This window comes from Eptesicus fuscus, chromosome 6, assembly GCF_027574615.1.
Source record: "Eptesicus fuscus isolate TK198812 chromosome 6, DD_ASM_mEF_20220401, whole genome shotgun sequence".
NCBI lineage: Eukaryota > Metazoa > Chordata > Mammalia > Chiroptera > Vespertilionidae > Eptesicus > Eptesicus fuscus.
This window is the reverse complement of record NC_072478.1, coordinates 55,682,610-55,703,408: the sequence shown is the minus strand read 5'-3', so window position 1 is coordinate 55,703,408 and position 20,799 is coordinate 55,682,610. Positions and strand designations below refer to the sequence as shown.

The 20,799-nt window shown below is 44.7% G+C and overlaps 1 protein-coding gene across 1 annotated transcript in view; it reads right to left on the bottom strand.

The window, feature by feature from the left end:
- ZNF827 (zinc finger protein 827) overlaps nt 1-20,799 on the bottom strand; it is a 165,725-nt gene that overhangs the window by 60,996 nt on the left and 83,930 nt on the right. The window contains 2 exon segments of the mRNA XM_054717698.1: nt 16,179-16,236; nt 18,802-19,041. Coding sequence (XP_054573673.1) covers nt 16,179-16,236; nt 18,802-19,041 — 298 coding nt within the window.

Genomic DNA, 20,799 nt, shown 5'->3' with positions numbered 1-20,799 from the left:
CGGCTGCAATGCTCCGAGTTCATGTCCATTCAGGCCAGGAGGTGGGCGTGCAGTGGGTTACACAGAGTTTGGAGTTGGAAGGATCTGAGGCTGAATGCCATACTGGCCACTTAGAGTCAAGTGACCTTTTTCAAATCAATATCCTCTCTAGCCTCAGTTTCATCATTGGAAAGAGGTTTAAAAATACCATCTCTATAAGGGTGCTATCCGGGTTAAATAAGACATTTCATGTTCAAGTTCTTAGTACATGTACAGTAAAACAGGAACACGTGTATTGCTTACTAAGTATCTGGCACTATTCTAAGGTGCTCTGTGTGTATTAACTTCACTTAATCCTCACAAGGACCCTATGGTGTAGCTACCACTATTATTATCTATGTTTTGTACAGATGGAGAAACTCAGGCACAGAGAAGTTAGATAGCTGTCCGTGCCATGCGCGGAGCCAGCATTTGAATCCAGGCAGGTTGGCGTCCAGTGTGCACTCTCACCCGCTAAGCTGCCTTTGTGTGGTCTCTTAGCATCTAGGCAACTCATGGACAACACAGAATCATGATGCCTGGAACGGACAAAACAAAGGGAAGGGAGGGGGCAGGAGGGATGAGGGAGGATGGGAGCAGCCACTTCAGTAAGCAGGATCCTGGGACACTGAAGGAAGACTGTATCAATTGAGAAGTTGATCAAGTGAAAATAATTTTGGTCTTTACTTCTCTCTAGAAGTTAAGAGATGCTCCACTTTTCGCCTACTTCCACAACACCGGGGATGGGGCAATTTGCAATCCTAACCCTTCTCCACTGCCTGGACCCACTGTTCCTGGGGGCAAGCTCCTCACTATTATGAAGCCCAAATGAAAAGGGAAGGGTAATGAGGCCATGAGGTGTTGGCCAACCTCTAACTCAACACAAATATGAAGCTCATGGTGGCACTACGGCCACCTAGATTGGCATCCATGCCTCTGGAAGAGAAGGAGGGGAGACCAAACTCGGAGCATGCCCCATGGAGAATGGGCTTGCTCAATGGTTTTAGATCCCCAATAACACTGGTCATCTTTAACTGTGCCCATGCTCTGAGGGCAGATGACCACCCTGCAGCTTCGTGCCGAGGGATGTAATGTTTAGTGTTGGGATGGTGTCCCCTAAGCTCCTTTTCTTTTTCTGTGCAGGTCACCCATTCTCAGCAGTTGCCCAGCTTTGCGGTGGATGAAGCCGGCACCCTGTTCGGGCTGCAGTGACTGAGGGGTGGGAGAGGGTGGTGGGGAGGGAAGGCCCAGGAGGAGGAGCCCCACACAGGGTGAGCCGAGTCTGAATCTTCCCAGGGAGAAAAATACATGAAACACAGCTTCACAATGTGGTCGTCTCTGACACACGTCTGTACAGTCCTCAGTTACCACCTCTTCCACAAAAGGAGCCCGTTTGCGCATGTTGCATCCTCTCACTTCCTAACTCTCCAGAACTTGAGTCATTTTACTACGAAAAAGCCTCTCCATTAAAAAGTGAGCCAAGGAAGTGGAAAAGGGCAAACACTGTTAAAAATTGATCAATGATCAATATATTTGGTTAAAAAGTTGGTAAAGGAGCAGGTTGAAACTAACAGTTAATGGGGGGGGGGATGTCTGTCACTTAGGGAACAAATCACCATCTACCACAACATACTCCTGTAGGCCCTGCACAATAACAGGTTACCTGGACGACGTAGCTGATTCGTGTAAACATTCAGTACACATTCAGAAGTAGCATCTAGAAGCTGTTGGTGTGGAGTTAGGACTGCCCAACACGCCATTACTTTTCCTGCTTTGTATTACTTAAAAAAAGGCAAAACTTTTATCTATTAGATGTTCTTTTCTGGGTAAACATGAAATGGAGATTAAATGTGTATTTCTGTAGAAAATCTACAGGTTAAAATACGTGACTGGGCAACTCCAAGCATTAGACGGCCTGGGCTGTAGGGTCAACAGCACGGGGCTTCAGAACAAAAAGATTTACAGTTAATAATAAAACAGTCCATAAAAGATTATGACTCTGAGTAGTGATACGTTTTGCTAAGTGCGGCTGTGGCACAGGGATCCCCACCTTTAACATCTGAGGGCCAACAGGGAGCTCGCTGCCCACGGAACAGCCGGTTTGCCACCCCTCCCCTAGGGCCACCGTGAAAACCAAAGCACCAGGCGATTCTCAGTGAGGTGGCCATAGCAACACAGAACTGAAAGGAAAAGAAGAAGGTGGACACAATATGTAAGGGAAAGGTAAGAAGAAAAAATTTGTTTAGTAATGACACAGTAATTTTTAAGGAACGACAGAAGAAGTAATTTTTTTTTCCCTTCTAGAAGACAATGATAATAACTCCTAGGACTGAATTTGGAGATGGCAAATTGAAAAGAAAGATTAAACACAGGGGGAAAAAAAAAAAGATCTTGCTCCATAATGATTTTTTACTCAGAACACATAAGGATCTACGTATTTTAGGGTGGAATGAAATTCTATTAAATGTAAGGGTTTCTGGTACATCATCCTGAGTGATATTCTGACTTCAATCCCCATATAGACAGAATTTTCTTTAATGAATAAAAAAGATGGGGTATGTTCAAGTGAAAGTACTTGAGTCTCCATCCAGCTTCCATATTTTTTCCTAAGAGCTGGGTAAAATATGTCTAAAAGAATTTGGACTACTTTTTAATATTTTTAAAATTGATTTCAGAGAGGAAGGGAGAGAAAGAGAAATAGAAACATCAATGATGAGAGAGAATCCCTGATTGGCTGCCTCCTGCCCTCCCCACACTGGGGATGGAGCCGGCAACCAGGCATGTGCCCTGACCGGGAATTGAACCGTGACCTCCTGGTTCATAGGTCGATGCTCAACCACTGAGTCACGCCAGCTGGGCTGGGTTAATTTTTATATTGCTTTGTTTTATTTTAAGGAAATGTCAAGAACAAATGATCTGACTCAGATATTTCCGAGAAGCCACATACTGTGAAAGGAGAGCCAGAAGCCCCATTCTGGGCTGGAGAAGGGCCGTGGGAGCCAACGTTACCTTTCTCTGGCTGCTCCCTGGCAGGCCGCAGTGTGGGCCACCTCACCACAGGCTGCTACCCCCTGTTAACGGGGCCTTTCTGAGTCTTCACTTAGCCCCAGCCATGTACTCAGTGCACGGAAATACTCGTTCTCTGTATTGGTATATCATGTTATTTTTAAAGAACTGAGATTCCATGTACAGGTGTTCCCCCCCACCCCACCCCCAAAAAAATGTACACACGCTTTAACAGCTGGTAGCTCAGTTTTGAAAATGAAATGTATTTTAATAAACACTGCCTTTACAATTATTCAAAGTGTGTATACACTTTTTTTGGGCCACCCTATATTTATCTAAAACCATTGTGCTGGCATTTTTAAAACTCTGACCTCTGAACCACTCAGACCTTGAGACGTCCCCAGGAGTGACACACTGCGTGACATGCTGAAGTGCACAGGAAGCACTAGTTGAAAACAATCCTTCAAGCCTCCAAAAGCCTCAAGAAGACACGGCGATAGACCAGTTATTCCAAGAGTAAATCTCTCTCGAGTTCAAAGACTTTCTGGATGTGTGGAATAGGAGGCGGAAATGGATACAGTAACTTCCATTTGGAATCTCCGTGTGTATATATAATGAAAGTAAAGGAAATGACAACAAACCGGAAATGTTTTCTTTGAACAAAACCCAGACCTTGCTAACAATAACAGAATACAGTCCTTGCCAAAAACCAGAACAGGTTTTTTGTTGTTTTTTTTTTCCTAAAGCTTTTGCAACACATCAATGAAAAAAGATGGGATTATTTAAAGATAAGGAAGAGGGGGAAATATTTGGATTTGTTGTAACTACCTTCTCAACATTTCCTTAAGGACTTTAAGGTCAGAAGAAACTTTCTAAGAAGCAGGAGCAGCCTGCATGAAAATATACTCACAATCAACAACAAAAACATTGCCACTTTTAAAAAAGATATTCATTGTTTTAAAAAGATGAAATAAGATGATTTCATTTTCACCTTAATTATCACAATGAATGCAGCTTTCTTCACTTTTAGATGGTGCTTATTTTTTCTCAAATATGACCATCCTTGATTCATTTATTTGCTAATAATTTAAAATAGAATAATAGATGCTTAATACTTTTAATATTTTTATATGTCTATATGTTGTAACATATTTATAAATGATTATATTTGAAATATACAAAATGCTTAGGTCCACAGATTTTTAAAGAATTTTGAGGAGAAACCAAGATTGTGGCATAGGTAATCACCTATACTTGCTGTCTCTCACAACCACATCAAAACCACAACTAAACGGCAGAACAACTACCACCCAGAACCGCAGGAAAGCTGGCTGAGTGGAAGTTCCACAACTAGAGAGGTGAAGAAAGCTCACTGAGACCGGTAAGCGGTGCGGAAAGTGCTGCACCTGGATGTGCTGCTTTTTAAACCGGGAGGGAGATACAAGCTCCCGCTTGCTCTGAGCTCCAGTTCCAGGCGAGACTCTGGGGGACCCAGGCACATACGGGGAGAAACTGGACTGTCTGGCATCGGGACAGGAACGCCAGGACGGCTTACTCTTAGAGGTGCTCGCAGCAATCATTGCTCCTGCACGGGGGCGGGTGTGTGTGTGTGTGTGTGTGTGTGGTGTGTGTGTGTGGGTGACCCGGGGACTTCTCCAGTTCAGGGCAGTCATTGCTGTTTGCTTCACCTTGGTGATTCCCAGAGACCCCGCCCCACCCAATTTACAACCCCACCCAAGCTGTCCGCATTGGCTTTTGCATATGAATGGCCTGTTCTTTCGCCTAAAACAAACTGCATCTGGGTCAGAGAGCCCCAGAGATTTTAAAAGAAGGCCCACTACCGAGAAGCAGCAGCGGCCTTGCTTCACAGCTGGGCCTCATCTGGGCACTTCCAAACCCCATACAAAGAGGAGGAACCTGCAGATGTCTCTGTAGCTCCTGCTAGGCGGCCCCAGACAGTGGCTGACCTTGCACCTCCTGGGAGATCCAAGAGCCAGTGTATCCAGTGGTCAGTGTGGGACCATCTAGATTACAACTCCTCAGATCCATAAGGGAGACACTCAGGGGGCAGACTCAGGGAGCACCAAAGCCCCACTGAAGCAAGTCTTGCCCCATAAGGGTGTCTCCAGCACAGAAGTTCTCTCATCGTAGACACAGCTGATCCTCACAGCCAGTTGGCCTGGAGGTCAATTCCTCCCAGTGATACCAACAGCAATCAAGGGTTAACTACAACAAGACTGTGCACACAGCCCACAAAGGGGTGCACCAAGAGCGTCCACCTCAGGTGATTGGGGAGGCTGAGCCACTGGGCCCTATAGGACACCAACCACACAAGGCCGCTCTATCAACTCAAGGAGACTTAGCAGCTACCCAGTACATAGAAACAAACACAGGGAAGCAGCCAAAATGCAGAGACAAAGAAACAAGTCACAAATGAAAGAAATGAATGAAAGCAAAATACTGGATATTGAGTTCAAAACCATGGTTATAAGGTTACTCAAGAATCTTCTAGAAACCTCTGAGAAATTTAGTGAGACCCTCAAGGATATGGAAAAGGACCAATCAGAAATTAAGCATACACTGACTGAAATATAGAATAATATACAAAGATCTAACAGCAGACTAGAGGATCCCAAGAATCAAGTCAAAGATTTGAAATATGAAGATGCAAAAAAACACCCAACTGGAAAAGCAAAAAGAAAAAAGGATCTAAAAGTATGAAGATAGTGTAAGGAGCCTCTGGGACAACTTTAAGCATACCAACATCCGAATTATGGGGGTGCCAGAAGAAGAGAGAGAGCAAGATATTGAAAACATATTTGAAGAAATAATGACGGAAAACTTCCCCTACTTGGTGAAAGAAATAGAATTACAAGTTCAGGAAGCACAGAGAACCCCAAACAAAAGGAATCCAAAGAGGACCACACCAAGACACATCATAATTAAAATGCCAAGGGCAAAAGACAAAGAGAGAATCTTAAAAGCAGCAAGAGAAAAACAGTTAGTTACCTTCAAGGGAGTACCCATACAACTGTCAGCTGATTTCTCAACAGAAACTATGCAGGCCAGAAGGCAGTGGCAAGAAATATACAGAGTGATGAATAGCAAGAACCTACAACCAAGATTACTCTACCAAGCAAAGTTATCATTCAGAATTGAAGGTCAGATAAAGAGCTTCACAGACAAGAAAAAACTACAGGAGTTCATCACCACCAAACCAGTGTTATATGAAATGCTGAAGGGTATTCTCTAAGAAGAGGAAGAAAAAGGTAAAGATAAAAATTATGAACAACAAAGTAACAATAAATACATTATCTATCAACAAGTGAATCTAAAAATCAAGTGAATAAAATCTGAAGAACAGAATAAACTGGTGAATATAATAGAATCAGGGACATAGAAAGGGAGTGGACTGACAATTCTCGGGGGGAAGGGGGTGTGAGGGGGGTGGGAAGAGACTGGACAAAAATCTTTCACCTATGGACAAGGACAATGGTGGGGGGTAAGGGCATGGGGTGGGGTGGGAACTGGGTGGAGGGGAGCTATGGGGGGGAAAAAGAGGAACAACTATAATAATCTGAACAATAAAGATTTATTTTTTAAAAAAAGAATTTTGAACCCTTCAACACCCAGTGAGATCCTTTTGCTTGGGTACAGCAATTGCTAAATGCTACCCTGGACTGTACGTGGTCCTCCTATCTCCCACCTTGGGCCCTCAGTTTCATTTCAGATGAGAGATTGTGTAGCTTCATTTCTTGTGAAGCGGACCCAGATATTAACTGTTTAGGTAGAAAAGTCAGTTCCCATTTTCATATGGACATTCCTGTCATCAGTTAAAAAAGTAATCTATCATGAAAGAAAACACAGTTTTAATGGTGCTCATGACAGAGTCCTTCCCTCCTCAATCCCAGAAACGAGGGCCCCTATTTCTGAATGGTTTTATTTATTTACTTACTTACTTTAATAAAAGTACCCAGGATGCAGATCAGTGGACATGGGGTGGAGAAGAGTGCTCAAGTTTAACAATGACTGGGCCCTGGCTGGTGCTGCTCAGTGGTTAGAGCATGGGCCCAAGCACCGAAGGGTCTTGGGTTCAATTCCCAGTCAAGTGCATGTACCTGGGTTGTTGGTTGTCTCCCCACCCCCTGTCAGGGCACATGTGAGAGGCATCCAGTCGATGTGTGTGTCTCTCACATTGATGTTTCTCTCTCTCTGTCTCTCACCCCCTCCATGCCTCCCTTCCACTCTCTCTGAAAAGCAATGGAAAAAATATCCTCTGGTGAGGATTTAAAAAAAAAAAGAAAAAAAATGGCTGGGGTGATAGTGTTTCTGACCTAATGACAACCCCGACCATCCAAATAGTAAATCCCTTATTCAAGCTTAAAATGGACACAACAGAGAAGACCTCCTGTGACCCCAGTGGGCCGGGCCTGGAAGCCCGGTCATTGATTAAGTTGGGTGGACACATTTTCAAAGAAAGAACTGTAGTGAATAAACGTGAATTAATGGCCATGCATTGGCAGGCTTCGGCGGGGGCATGTATCTACACACTGAGGCTGGCATTGCAGATTTAGTGGGTTCTAAATGGCGCTTGTGGGCAGATGGAGAACCAAGGTCACTCAGTCATTCGACTACCCCTATGAGCACCAGATTTTCTTCTTTAATTTTTGAGGTGAGGAGAAAGCTAAGATGTGTTTCTTTCTCCTCCTAGCCCATTGACATGGCTGTGCACTTGGCTGGTGCCTATCAATAGAACCTTCTCAGCGAAGATAAAACCAATCAACTATATTGTGAATTCTGTAAGGTGTACAATGGTATTGTAGAAAATATCCTTACTTTTTAGAGATGTATATCAAAGGATCTGAGAGTGAGTGTTATGATGTCTGGGATGTCATGAAAACATAGGGGGAAAGATTGGTGAAGTAAGCATGGCAAATGTTTGTTTAATCTGGGTGGTGGGATATGGTGATGCATTACATTATTCCTTCTACTTCTTTTAAAATTCTCATCATTAAAAAAATCAACAGCAACAATCAAACAAAAAGTTCAGTCCACACAAACCACCAAATGAAATAATAAACGACAATAAAAGAAAATGCACAAAAGGACAAATACAAATGCCTCCCCCTGAACAAAATGCTTGATTACACTAGGAATCGATAAATAAAATGGTTATAACTAGAAGATATAATTTTTAACCTCCCAATTGGTAAAAAAAAATTTTTTTTTAATGATAAAGCGCAGAGATCCTTGAAATATTCTCTCTCTCTCTTTCATTAGCTTATGGTAGAATCATAGATTCAACCTTTCTGAAAGTCAATTAGACAATTCACAGCAAAAGCCTGAAAACTGTGAATGCTTTTGTCAGTCAATTTATTCCAGTACCGTTTATATTACCAACAACTTGGGAAAACAAAACCAAACACAACCCTTCATACCCATTAACAGGAGGCTGATTAAGTCTGTTATGACATGCAAACACTGAATACTAGGCAAACACGAAAAGAACAATATTGAGTTATGTTTATTGACATGAAAAGAATATATTGCTAGTGAAAAAGAGATTACAAAACTGTATATATATAGTTGTAGCTGATTTTTATAGGAAAATATATGCATATAAATAGGAAGAAATTCAGCCAGGATATGCAGCACCATCTTAGCAGTGGTTGTCTGGGTAGCAGGACTGATTACTCATGATTATCTTTTAGTCTTTATGTTCTCCTGGAAAGAAATGTTATTTTTAAAATTTAAACAAGCTGCTGTATGCCTGAAACTAATATAATATTGAGTGTCAACTGTCATTGGGAAAAAAAATGAAAAATAATGTGTTAAGTTTTATGGCTTGGGATCCTTTATTTCTATTTTAAAAGAGACTCTGAGTTTTTTAGAAAGTAATCCAAGGGATGACATCGAAGGCGGTTGTAAAAGACATAGGCTGGGACTACTCCACCTAAGTTATGACCCCACCAGGATCAGTCAAGTTCAGTTGCAGAAGGCCGAAAGGTATCGAAGGAAGAGGCTGTTTCAAATATCAGAACAATAGAGCACCTTAGGAAGAAAAAAAAAATATTGGCGATTTAAAAAATTTATTTTCTTCTCTGAAAAGTACAAACACCTCCTATTTAGAGTTGTCTTAGAGGCGGGCCAACCCGTACAACCTAACACCACATTTTCAAGGAACAATTCCTGTCGCAGCGGCTGGAGCATTCATCCGCTGTGCAGCCGGGAAACTTCTCAGCACAGGGAGCACAATGCCAGGCCTTGTGAGGGCCACTGCGCCGGGGGCCGGGCCCCGAGAGCCCGAGCCAACCGCAGGCCACGGAAGTGAACCTGCATGTCCAGCTCGGCTCGGGGAAATGTCAGCCAGCGAGGGCCCTGGCTCCCCCGCAGGAGTCTGCCTTTCTGCATAAGCAAGGGCGGCGGGCCCTCGCCGGGGGAGCAGAGGACGGTGACCTCAGCCTCCCTGCAGGGACTCGGTACTTTGTCCTGTGGAAGCTCCAGGGAACACCAGTGAAATGTGGGTGCCCTCAGGCCCTGGCATCATCCCTGAGGGCTTTTCAGCCCTCCACAGAGGTCAACCCTTGAATATTTGATATCTTTCTAGTAACAACCGTGGAGACAGTCTTGAGAGCAAATCCCAGGCAAGAGGAACAAAAGTGAGGCCGGCACCTCAGCCGCACAGCCCTTTGGGTCGTGTCACCTCTGCATCACCTGTCAAAGGTGACTGGGAGAGACTCTAGGTTCCGGGTGTCTACTGACAGGGCCCTACAGAGTTACACTTTGTTCCTGACCGTCCTGAGTTATGCAAACAAGATGGGGCACTGTTGCAGGCCGGGAGGAATAGAGGCGGGAGAGCCCATGCAACACGAAGAGGAGAAAGGCACAGCCTTCGTGCGATCTTGACGAGGAGATTTGAACTGGCCTCTTCACAGTCACACAACACGAAACGGTCCTGGCAGTGTAGTCCCAACGACAACAGCTCAATACAGATGTCACAGGGGCACGAGAAAATGGCAGAGGGCGTCCCTAAGGACAAAGGGGTAGAGGGACAGACCAAAGTACTGAGAAAGGTTTGGTGAAGTAAGAAAAAGGAACCTTCAAATGGCAGCAATCCACAATGTTGTTTCAGACTTTTTATTTTAAGAAGTGATTCATTGTGTTCCGAGATTAGTTTTAATTTCTTTGAAAACTGAAAACGCAGAGGTCAGTTGAAGGGTGTGTGGCCAATGAAAAGACTCTCAAGTCAACACCCGTGTCGGGGCAGCTGCGACCGTGGCGCAGGCTGTGCCCTGCACACCAGCACCGCATTAGGGGCACAGAGACATCGCAGACATCAGAGGGTTACATATTTCCTAGGACAGTCTTCCAGTAGGTGGCAGTGTCCAGAGCGATGGTTCCCAACATGGGGCGCATGCCCCACAGGGGGGCAATTTGATTTTTAAGGGGGGCAATTCAAGCATGAGTTATCAACAGTGAATTTTTTGCATTTCTTATGGTTCTAGGGGCCTCATATACAGTATATAAATATATAGTGCGACATATTTATGCATTTCAGTTCTCTATGATATGTTTTGAAACCTTATTTCCTATTTTTTTCATATCACTTCATATTATTATTATTATTATTTTTTAACAATTTCTTCCTCAGTACCTCAACTGTCCTTTCGTTCTTTTATTTTTCTCTTTGATGGATGCCATGTTCTTTGGAAGTTTGTTTAGACCAAGGTAATGGCCTTTTAGGCTTCCTCCACATGAATAAGAATATGTCACAGGGGAGAGGGACATCAGGATTTTAGAGATGCTTAGGTGGGGCATGGCCAAAAAAGGTTGGGAACCACTGGTCTAGAGGAAGGGAACTTTATTTATCACCTGAGGATATTTTCCCATTGATCTTTTAGAGGGTGGAAGAGAGAGGGAAAGGCAGAGAGAAACATCAATGTGAGAGAAACACATCTATTGGTTGCCTCCTGCACGCACCCCGACCAGGGCCCAGGCCAGGGAGGAGCCTGCAACCAATGTACATGCCCTTGACCGGAATCAAACCCGGGACCCTTTGGTCCACAGGCTAGAGGAAGGGCACTTTTTAAAAAGTTGCAATGGCCCACCAACAGCCTTGACCTCACTAAAAAAGCATTGAATATCCTAACCAAAGGGACGCCATGAAATTAGCAGTAATTTCCATTTTTTAGAAACAGAATTCTCAGCGTATTTAATCTTAAAGCCTTAAACTGTAAAGGGTTAAGAGAACCTAAGGAGAGCAACTCAAAAACCACCAATTTCATTTGCTCCCTTTCCTGTTTTCCTAATCGCCTCCGTCTAATCCAGAGTTCTCCGTGTGCCATCTTTTACTTTTTAAGGTAATGGAGCATTGTTCTCTTGTGCCTTTCAAAAAACGTAAAGGGAAAATTGCACAAATTGAGGCAGCACATTATACTTTTACAAATTTGTGCAATTTCTATTACTGAATCATAAATATTTAAGGACATTTCATCCAAACCCTCACACGGGGAAATTCTATATTGAACACTTCCAAATGCATATGTTTCTCCGTAAACACTGTAAGTGCCATTATCTAAATCACAGAAAAATAGCCTGCATTTCCAATTTTGAAAATTGTGCAAATTAAATGTTGGTCGGCACAGCATGATATAAATCTCCCTTTCTTGGATTTTCCCCACTTCTGCTTTTTTTTTTTTTTGTCTAGCGAGGGAGAAAAGGACAATTCAGGTAAACACTTCCTTGCTTTTGGAATAGTGTGTGCCAGGTGTGAGAAGTTTTTCTTATAGGCCTGCAATCTTATATCCCCAGGGACACTGAATTATTAATGGGGAAAGGAGAACAAATAACCAAGAGAGGGTTCTTGGCAGCCATTGTTTGAAGTCCATGGTGTTACACAACATTGAGCATGTCCAATTCACCTGCCAGGAGCTATCTGACTCTGACTCTAGGGTTCCATTTTCCTATTTCGATCTTATCCTGCACCTGGCTGGGTGATGGTCCATGTCAGAAGACGGAGATCTTCTTTTTATTCCATTAAACTTTGGGATCTGGTTATGATATCATGCCTCATGTATTTTCATCGACAAACGATCATAGTAGCTGGTTATCTGGTCCCTGTGGAACCCAGGCTTGTGCGGGGGAAGCAAATAGGAAAATCAGGATTTGGTTAGTCTCTTAAGGGCTCAAGCCTTCTGTTCTCATGGGTCTGGCTGGCCCGCCTTCCCATCTCCTTTGTCAGGTCGGATGGCGTTAAGAACACTCCGTCCACACACTATCTCAAAGGAGACACACGGGCTTCTTTACACTTGGATTGAATTTTCTAGACTCTGAGGTTAAACAGGCAAAGGAATGACTGTTTTAGCATTTCCAGTGATGTCTCAACCAAGGGACTGATGCGATGGAGGTGCCAGAGGAGGGCATGCACGAGGGAAGAGGGGTGAGGTCAAGGCACTGGTGAGCAGGACCCACATGAGTCAATCATTCTGGCTGCTAAGTAGGTTGATTTTTTTCTGCCTGGCTACATGGTGCACTTCAGGTAATTGTTTTTTCTCTTTTACTTTTGGGAAGATGATCCCAATTTAAGCAGTTGCGTCTAAGTTTTTAGAATTTTTTAAAAAAGGAATTCTTAAACCAGTTCTTAAAATGTCTGGGATTTGTTTCAAAATAATCCAGGGGGAGAGAAGGGAACCAAAAGGAGAGGATGGATGAAATTATATGGGTTATGATAATTGTTCAAGCTGAAGGATGAGTACATTCTGTAGTTTTGAAATTTTCTATTGTAAAAGTTAAAAACAAATGAACGAACAAAAAACACGAGGCAGAGAACCAATGATCCAGAACTTGCTAGTTATTAGTTTCAACCTTTAGCTTCACCTAAGCCTCTTTTTAAACACTGCTAACAAGGAATGCTGTCTAACATCATTTTCTCTTTCCATATCTCCCCACCTTATAACAGAGGTATTAACAAACAGCGGGATTGCCAATGGACAGTTGGGACCAGGGAGGGTTTGATGAGGAGGGAGGTGTAATCACGGCCCATGTGGGATGGAGAGTTCCCTGTAAACACATCCACCGGCTTCATGTTCTCTTGGTGCCCGGGCAGGGAAATCAGCACCCCCAAGTCTCACTGGTCAGCACATATTGAAATGCCAACCTACAGAGGGTGGCTACACTTTTCCTTAGTTCTTGCGGTTAGAATGAGAGTCAAGATCAATAATGATAAACAATTGTGGGGGAAGCCATGGGTTTATAAAGGACGGGGAGAGAGTCAGCTCCTTTCTTCAGTGCGGCCTGTCTCGTCTCTCCCCTCGTCTCCTCCCCGCCCCGGGTGTCAGACCCCATGAGCAGGAGGTGTCACGGAAGCGAGGAGCTCATGCATCCATTGGTGTTTGAAGGAGCTTGATCAGAATACTTCCCTGGGAGCAGCACCCCAGGGCTTCCCTTCCCATTATCCTTCACTGTTAAATTATGCTCCGTCTTAAATGTGCCTGGCAACTCGAAAACACGGTAGACTCTGAACTTGATTCCAATCATGAGCCATTGTTCTGTACAGTCAGAGGCTTCTAGGAAATCAAACATGAGAAATCTGATAACTAACCAAACATCCCACTAAGTACTTACAAATCTGGAGATATGAGAATGTGGAGATGATGCAGATCTTTCTGAAAAGTATCCCAAATATTACCTAAAACATAACCCATAAGTTGACCTTGTGCATGTGAAATAAACCAGGACTCAAAAAAGGAGAGAGTTGGCACTCCCCCCACCCCCCTGCATCCCTGCTATCAGTTAACTCAGATTAAAGAGGATTTCTTGGCACAAAGCAGCTTGATTCTATTTCACCTGAAGTAATGAGGTGAGAAGGTAAAAAAAAGAGGCCAATTTGAGGAGAGGCTAACTGAGTAAGTTGACAACTCAAAGGAAAAATTAAAACACACTGAGGATTTTGTAGGAAAACAATAAACCAAAAATTCTGTAATACTGATTTCTGAACACTATTTCATGGGGTAGGGTGGGGGAGGGGTTTATAGGCAGCGCCTCTTCTTTTACTTTGGGCAAAAGATCTGATTTCTTCTTGCTCCCATCAAGAGGAGGGTTTAAGGATTGCTTCATTTTTGCCCAATGGCTAAAAAACATTCTCTTCTATCCTGTAATTATGCTCTAGCTCCAGCCAAAGCAATTAAGGCTACGAGGCTAGTTCAAACCTCCTCTTCCCTCTTCCCAGAGAACACCTGAAAAGCATAAAATAACATGGTTTTGCCGCATACCTTTCTGTGATATAAATATTACAATGCAAGCTTAAAGAGCAGCAGAGGACCTCCATGGGAGGTGCTGCTGAGGTCCTGCTCAGGCCTCCCCCTCCCCCGCACCCCGTGCACTCTCCGAATTGCTGGGAGTGTGGGCTGCTCACTGTCCTCACCATCCGCGCCCCCTCCCGGGGAGGTCACAATTGCCATCGAAGTCAGGAGGGGAACAATTGAGAGCTGTTCCTGCTGAAGTCAGTGAATACTACGGGCTGCAAGGAGCTGCCCCCTTGCCTCAAGGCAGAACTTACTCTGGTGCAGTTCACCTACCAGAATTCACTGTAGGACAGAGAAGAAGCTCGAATCCAGCTACAACCACATGCTTGCTCAGTGACCTCGCCTTCCTCTCCTGCCCCGTCACTTCCCCGCAGGCTCCCGAGAGTACACTCCTCGATAAAGCCCTCCACAGCCACACTCCTCTCGGGCTCTGCTGCCAGGGAACTTGGCCCAGGACACTCCGAGAAGCCCATGGAAGCCAATGAAAAGGAACACTTACTATGTGTAGCCCGCCACCTTTCGACGTGTACCAATCTGGCCCATTTCATGTGTTTAACCCATAGACACAAGCACATACACTGAATAGCCTTCAGATTGCAGGCAGAAGGTAGGCTGCGATCTACAGTAGCCCACGTGTCCTATCTGAGCACCCCACTTCACAGAGGAAATAGACTTTCCACCGGCCAGACCCATTTCCCAGTGCAATGCACAGACCAGACCGCAAGACTCATTTCCCAGCCGTGCCCTTATCGGCGGAGACCAGGCTAACACCCCTCTCCTGTTCTGTTAGCGGGAGGTTCCTTCCCTAACACTCTGTCACCTCTGTGTGAGGCAGGCTGGCTCTGTGCTCATTATTACCGTATGGTGTGCGCTGTTCTTCAATTCCAATTCATTGAATGAAAAAGAAAACACCCCTCAGGTGAGGTTTGACTGAGCCCCTTCCACGTGCCTGATGATGCCGAGGTCAGTCCAGACCACATCAAAGAGAAAAACATCGTTTGTCTCTTGTTGCAAGAATTAAAGGCACAGAACGAATCAACGCTCCCATTAGGGAGCACCCAAGTTTGTTGAGGGAAGCCAAGTTCCTTGACTTAAAGCCTTCGCATCTCCCGGAGCAGCTCTTCCGCAGCAGCAGGGCCTGGCTTGCTGGCGCTCACCTCAGCAGCTCAGCGTCCGATGGCCAGCCGCACTGGCTGGTCCTTTCTATTTGGCAGCCTGATGGGACGCCCACTCTGGCCGACCTCCTCAAACTGCCTGAAGCCAATGGCAAGCTTCCTTACCCACAGTTGTTAGCGATATCGGCTTTCCTGAAAGTTTGGTTTTTTGTTTTTTTTAAAGCATTGTCTTTCTTCTGCTTTGTACCCTTTCTGCCCTCCTACTAATACCGTGAGATAAAACGCTGGGATTTCCTTGGTGACGGATTATCAGCCCACGGCCACAGACCTCCGTAGGAGCAGCTGCAGTGAGCACTGGTCTCCACCCGAGCAGGGCTGTCCTGAGATGCAGACCCAGCTCCCAGCCTCTGCTGGGCCACCCATTACACTCTCAGGTCCAGAAACTTCTGCCAAGAGGAAAACAATACCTGCCTCCCAAAGTGACTGTCAGGAGTAGAACACAGAAGCATAAGGGGACTCCCCAGCAAAGGACCCCTCTAGGATGTATGATCAATACGAATGCCCCCCCCCCCCCGCTCCCCTTAGTGTCCTCGCTTGCTGTATTGTTTCCACCAACCAAAGTTCTCACACAATATGGTGGTCAAGGGCATGACTCCTTCGAACCCAGTGAGGGAACATGGTTTGGGGAACAATGTTCGACGTGGGTGTTCTGAGGGCCCCCACATAAAGCACCTACCTGGTGGTCGTGCGGATGGTGTTTTCTTTTGTGTGATTGTGCTCTTTGCTCACTTTTTCTGGAAGGAGAAAGAATGAAACACATCTCTTAGGAGTGGTCAGCAAACTCATTAGTCAACAGAGCCAAATATCAACAGTACAACGATTGAAATTTCTTTTGAGAGCCAAATTTTTTAAACTTGAACTTCTTCTAACGCCACTTCTTCAAAATAGACTCGCCCAGGCCGTGGTATTTTGTGGAAGAGCCACACTCAAGGGGCCAAAGAGCCGCATGTGGCTCGTGAGCTGCAGTTTGCCGACCGCGGTCTTAGGTCACTCACACGCAACTTGTGTCTTTACGGCTTCAGCCGAAAGAGCATCACCGTTTCTCTCTTGTGGTTTTCTGTTTGTTTTCTCTTTTAAACAGCCGAACCCCCCTGTCTCATTGGTAAAGACCATCATCAGAAGCATGTAGATAGCATCCACAAAAATGTGATTAAAAACAAATCAAAGGGAACAGTTACCAACAACATTCAAGCGTGTTGTCTGCTTTTAATCAGGCCTGAGGAAGTACATGTACACACACACACACACACACACACACACACACACACACACACTTGTGCACAGAGATAGTTATTTCTACTGGATCTTTCCCCAGCTGAAAATTTCTGCTTCCCTCTGATTCAGCAGGAAAACTGCCGTTGTTGCAACTGTTCCGCTCCTGACTTCGATGGCAACCTCTGTGCGTTCTGTACTGTCGGCCCCTTTGTGAGTGGGGATATAAAAACAGCCGTAAGACCTCTGGGTGCTGCAGCCACCGAGCGCGGGCGCTGATAAATGTCACACGGGACGCAAACTATCATTAGACAAGGAGAGGTAGACCCTCCCTGCCTCTGTCTGGAGGTCCGTCCCTACCAGCTGTCAGGAATTATTTAATTAGCTTTCAAGAACACAAAAGCTGAACTCTGGCCTCCCCCACGCAGTTCAAATGTGAAGATTCTGCCCCGACTGTCACAGCTCTCAATGGCTTCTTTTAAGTGTCCAGAGAAAACCCGGCCAACTCTACAAGGGTTTCAGGTTTCAACGGCAGGGCAACTAAAAAAAAACCAACCACCTAATCTTAACGGATTTGGGGAAAAATTTCAACAAAGACGTACCACATCTGTCCCATGCTCTGTAACAAGAGTCTGGAGCTGCTGCACGCCAGTTTGCCGGGACAATTCCTTTCTGTCCACTCGCCAGTGACAATGAGGGTGAGTTTAGATTCCCAGGCAGTGTTCTTTTAGAAAGCAGGAAATCGGGGCTAAATGACTTGCCTGAGGTCACCCGGGCAGTTGTGGCAGCGCCAGGGTGAGAACTCTCAGACACAAAGTTTCGAGCTGATAGCAGACTGTGATAATGGACTCTCAGAGACGAGACTCTGAAAAGAACCTCACAAGCCCCACTTTTGCCAATTGTAACTGCTAAATCATCTTCCAGGTTATACTGTTTTTAGAGATTTTTAAGCCTATAAGAAAAAAAGCACCTTGCACGTTTTGGAGCTTGCAAAGATCTGTGTCCTATTAAGCGGACAGAATGAACTATTTCTACCACGGCAGAACTCTGCACAAAGACAGTCCTTGATTGAGAACCCGGAGGCTTCCATTTTCGGCACCAACTATAGTGTCACAGGTGTGGGGGGTGTGACTGGGCCGATGGAAGGTGGACTATCATGGTGGCACACGGATTCTAGCTTCTTTTCTCTTTCCTGGTATTTTCCTTAGCGGGGAAAACAAGTGAATACTTAAATAATGAGGCAGTTAATGGGTGCTTTAAATTTGTTATCTGTCACAAAGAGCTCATCCAACATTAGTAACAAACCTTACTGATGCAGGGACTTCAATATATAGACTTGACTGTGGACAAGGGAGGTACCTCTATATAAATCTAAATCTAATACGTGTTCGTATCATCAGTCTCAATCATGTTCAGACAATCTGTTAAGGATAGAAGTATGCAGTTTGAAAGAGTTAACAAAGGGAAAAATGTAGGTGCTAGAACTCTCAGCTATTCTATCTAGACCCTTAGCCGAGCTGGTAATTACTGCACTTTTGAATTCCAAGTATTTGAAGTAGATACAGTTGGTTTCTAGAAAACCTTCTACTAGGCTAGAGCCAGAAAGAATCCCCACTCTTCAACTTATGCTTTTTCCTTTCCTTGATATGTATTTTTTTTTTGCGAGATACAGCACAATCTCATTAATTCAGACCACACTAATTTGGAATTCATGGTAATTCAGTCACTGTTGGAGTAAACTGAAGTTTATCTTTTGCACATTAGAAGAAAAAAAAAAGGCTGTTAATCAGATCAACTGCCTAAACAAAATTAGAGGTGAGACGTGTAGCCTAGTCAACAGGGATCGTTTGCACAGGATTGAATAGAGTTCTAATTTCAAACGATTCTTAACTATTTATTAAAGGAAGTTTGGCAGGAGTTCAACTTGGCAACCTTTTATTAGCTGAGTTTGAGTTGCGGTAGGCATGTCCAAGGAACGAAATTGATTTCTGTCTAAAAACAAATCCTATCACGTGGGTCTTTTTACTTTGAGCGGCTTTCCTCACAATTATTCCCAATTACTGACATTTTCCTGCACGCAAACATACCTGACAGTTGAAACAGGAGCTCGGAAGCCATCTTCACAGAGATGTCCTGACTGAAGAGGTTCCGCTCTGGGGGCACCCTGCCCTCTGGCATCTTCTGTAAGGGTTCGGTTTTCTCTCGCCCGATTAAAGTGCTATAGCCAACATTCCGGCTGGGTGATATGGAGACATGCGAGTCCTGGATGTCAACCTCCATCGGTTCCTCTTTAATCTTCACAGCCTGGCTTTCCTTGTAGCTTTCCGCTGCAAGCAGGTGCATGAAGAGAAACAAAAACACCAGCGTTTCTTAATTTGGAACCAAAACCAGTTTTCTGATCTTGGAGAGAACAATGAGGCTGGAGTTAAGCAGCAGTTTAGAAGAGGATGCCGTGGCACACTGGACGGTAGTTGGGAAAACTATTAGTTTAGTCCATTGGGTTTCCCGAAAAAGTAGGCAACTGAAGCCTGAAAAACTAAGTGACTTGCCCAAGGCCACACAAATAGCAGCAGAGCCAGGCCTACGTCTCCTGATCTAGAACTCAGGGTCCCTTCCTCTTGGCCATGCTGTTTCCAGAACATACAGAGAGGATGGTGTCTATCTGTCTTCGCTTTAAAACTTAATTTCCATGCATAAAATTAGAGCTGGCATATTAATATAATGACTCCCCCTATTTTTAAAGTTCTGATTATTTTTTTTTTCTTTCTCTTCTAGGGCACCCAAATTAATAAAGGATAAATTCAGTTGATTCAACTGAAACGTTTACACCTTGCTGGGAGGTAGTAATCCCCAAGACCACCTAGGAAGTTAATAGCAGCCCAAGGATTAACACTTAGAAAAACAGCACTCTTACAGGTTATAATAACGATTCAATTTACGGACTGCGCTTACTTTCGTGTGACTGTTAGATGTGTGGTCTCTAGTCTGAAACACACATTCCCTTTGCAAGGCTGGAGTGCCTTTGTGTCCAGGTGTCCCTTCGAGCTAATGGCAGAATATCTTTGAAACAAGGTGAGGCAATTAGCCCAGCCATTAATATGGGTCACTTTAAAATAAGGCCGCCACAAATAAGTTTCAAATCAATCAGCATTTATCAGTAACGACTGTGTACTCAGCATTCCAGAAAACAAAAAACAAAAAGAACTCAGACAGACAGATAGACAGAGTAGTGAATTGCATGGTGACCTCCCCAAAAGATATATCTATGTCCTAACCCCAGGAACCTGTGAATGTAACCTTATTATGAAAAAAGGTATTTGCAGGCGTGATTAAGTTAAGGATCTCAAGATGAGATGATCCTGGATTATCCGGTAGGCCCTAAATCCAATGGCAAGTGTCCTCATAACAGACAGAAGAGGACAAGACACACACACAGTGGAAAGGCCATGTGAAGGCAGACACAGTGCCCCGCCCAGATGCACATGTTGAAACCTCACCCCCAGTGAGATGGTATTTAAAGGCGGGGCCTGTGGCGGCGTTTCGGTCATGAGGGTGAAGCCCTCACGAGTGGGATTAGTGCGCTTACAAAGGAGACCCCAGAGAGCTCCCTCGCCACTTCCACCGTGTGAGGACAGAGTGAAAAGTCACCTGTCTAGGGCTCAGTGGACAGAGCGTCGGCCTGCGGACTCAAGGGTCCCTCCCAGGTTCGATTCCGGTCAAGGGCATGTACCTGGGTTGCGGGCACATCCCCAGTAGGGGGTGTGCAGGAGGCAGCTGAGCGATGTTTCTCTATCATCGATGTTTCTAACTCTCTATCCCTCTCCCTTCCTCTCTGTAAAAAATCAATAAAATATATTAAAAAAAAAGTCACCTGTCTATGAACCAGGAAGCTGGTCCTCGCAGACACCAACTAGGACTCTTTGATCTTGGGCTTCCCAGCCTCCCAAACGAGGAGAAATAAATCTCTGTCGTTTACAAGCCACCTGGTCCGTGGTGTTCTATGAAAGCAGCACCGAGACCCTGAGACAGAGCCTGAAGTTATGCAGCCACAAGCCAAGGATTGCCTGGGGCCCCTAGACCCAGGA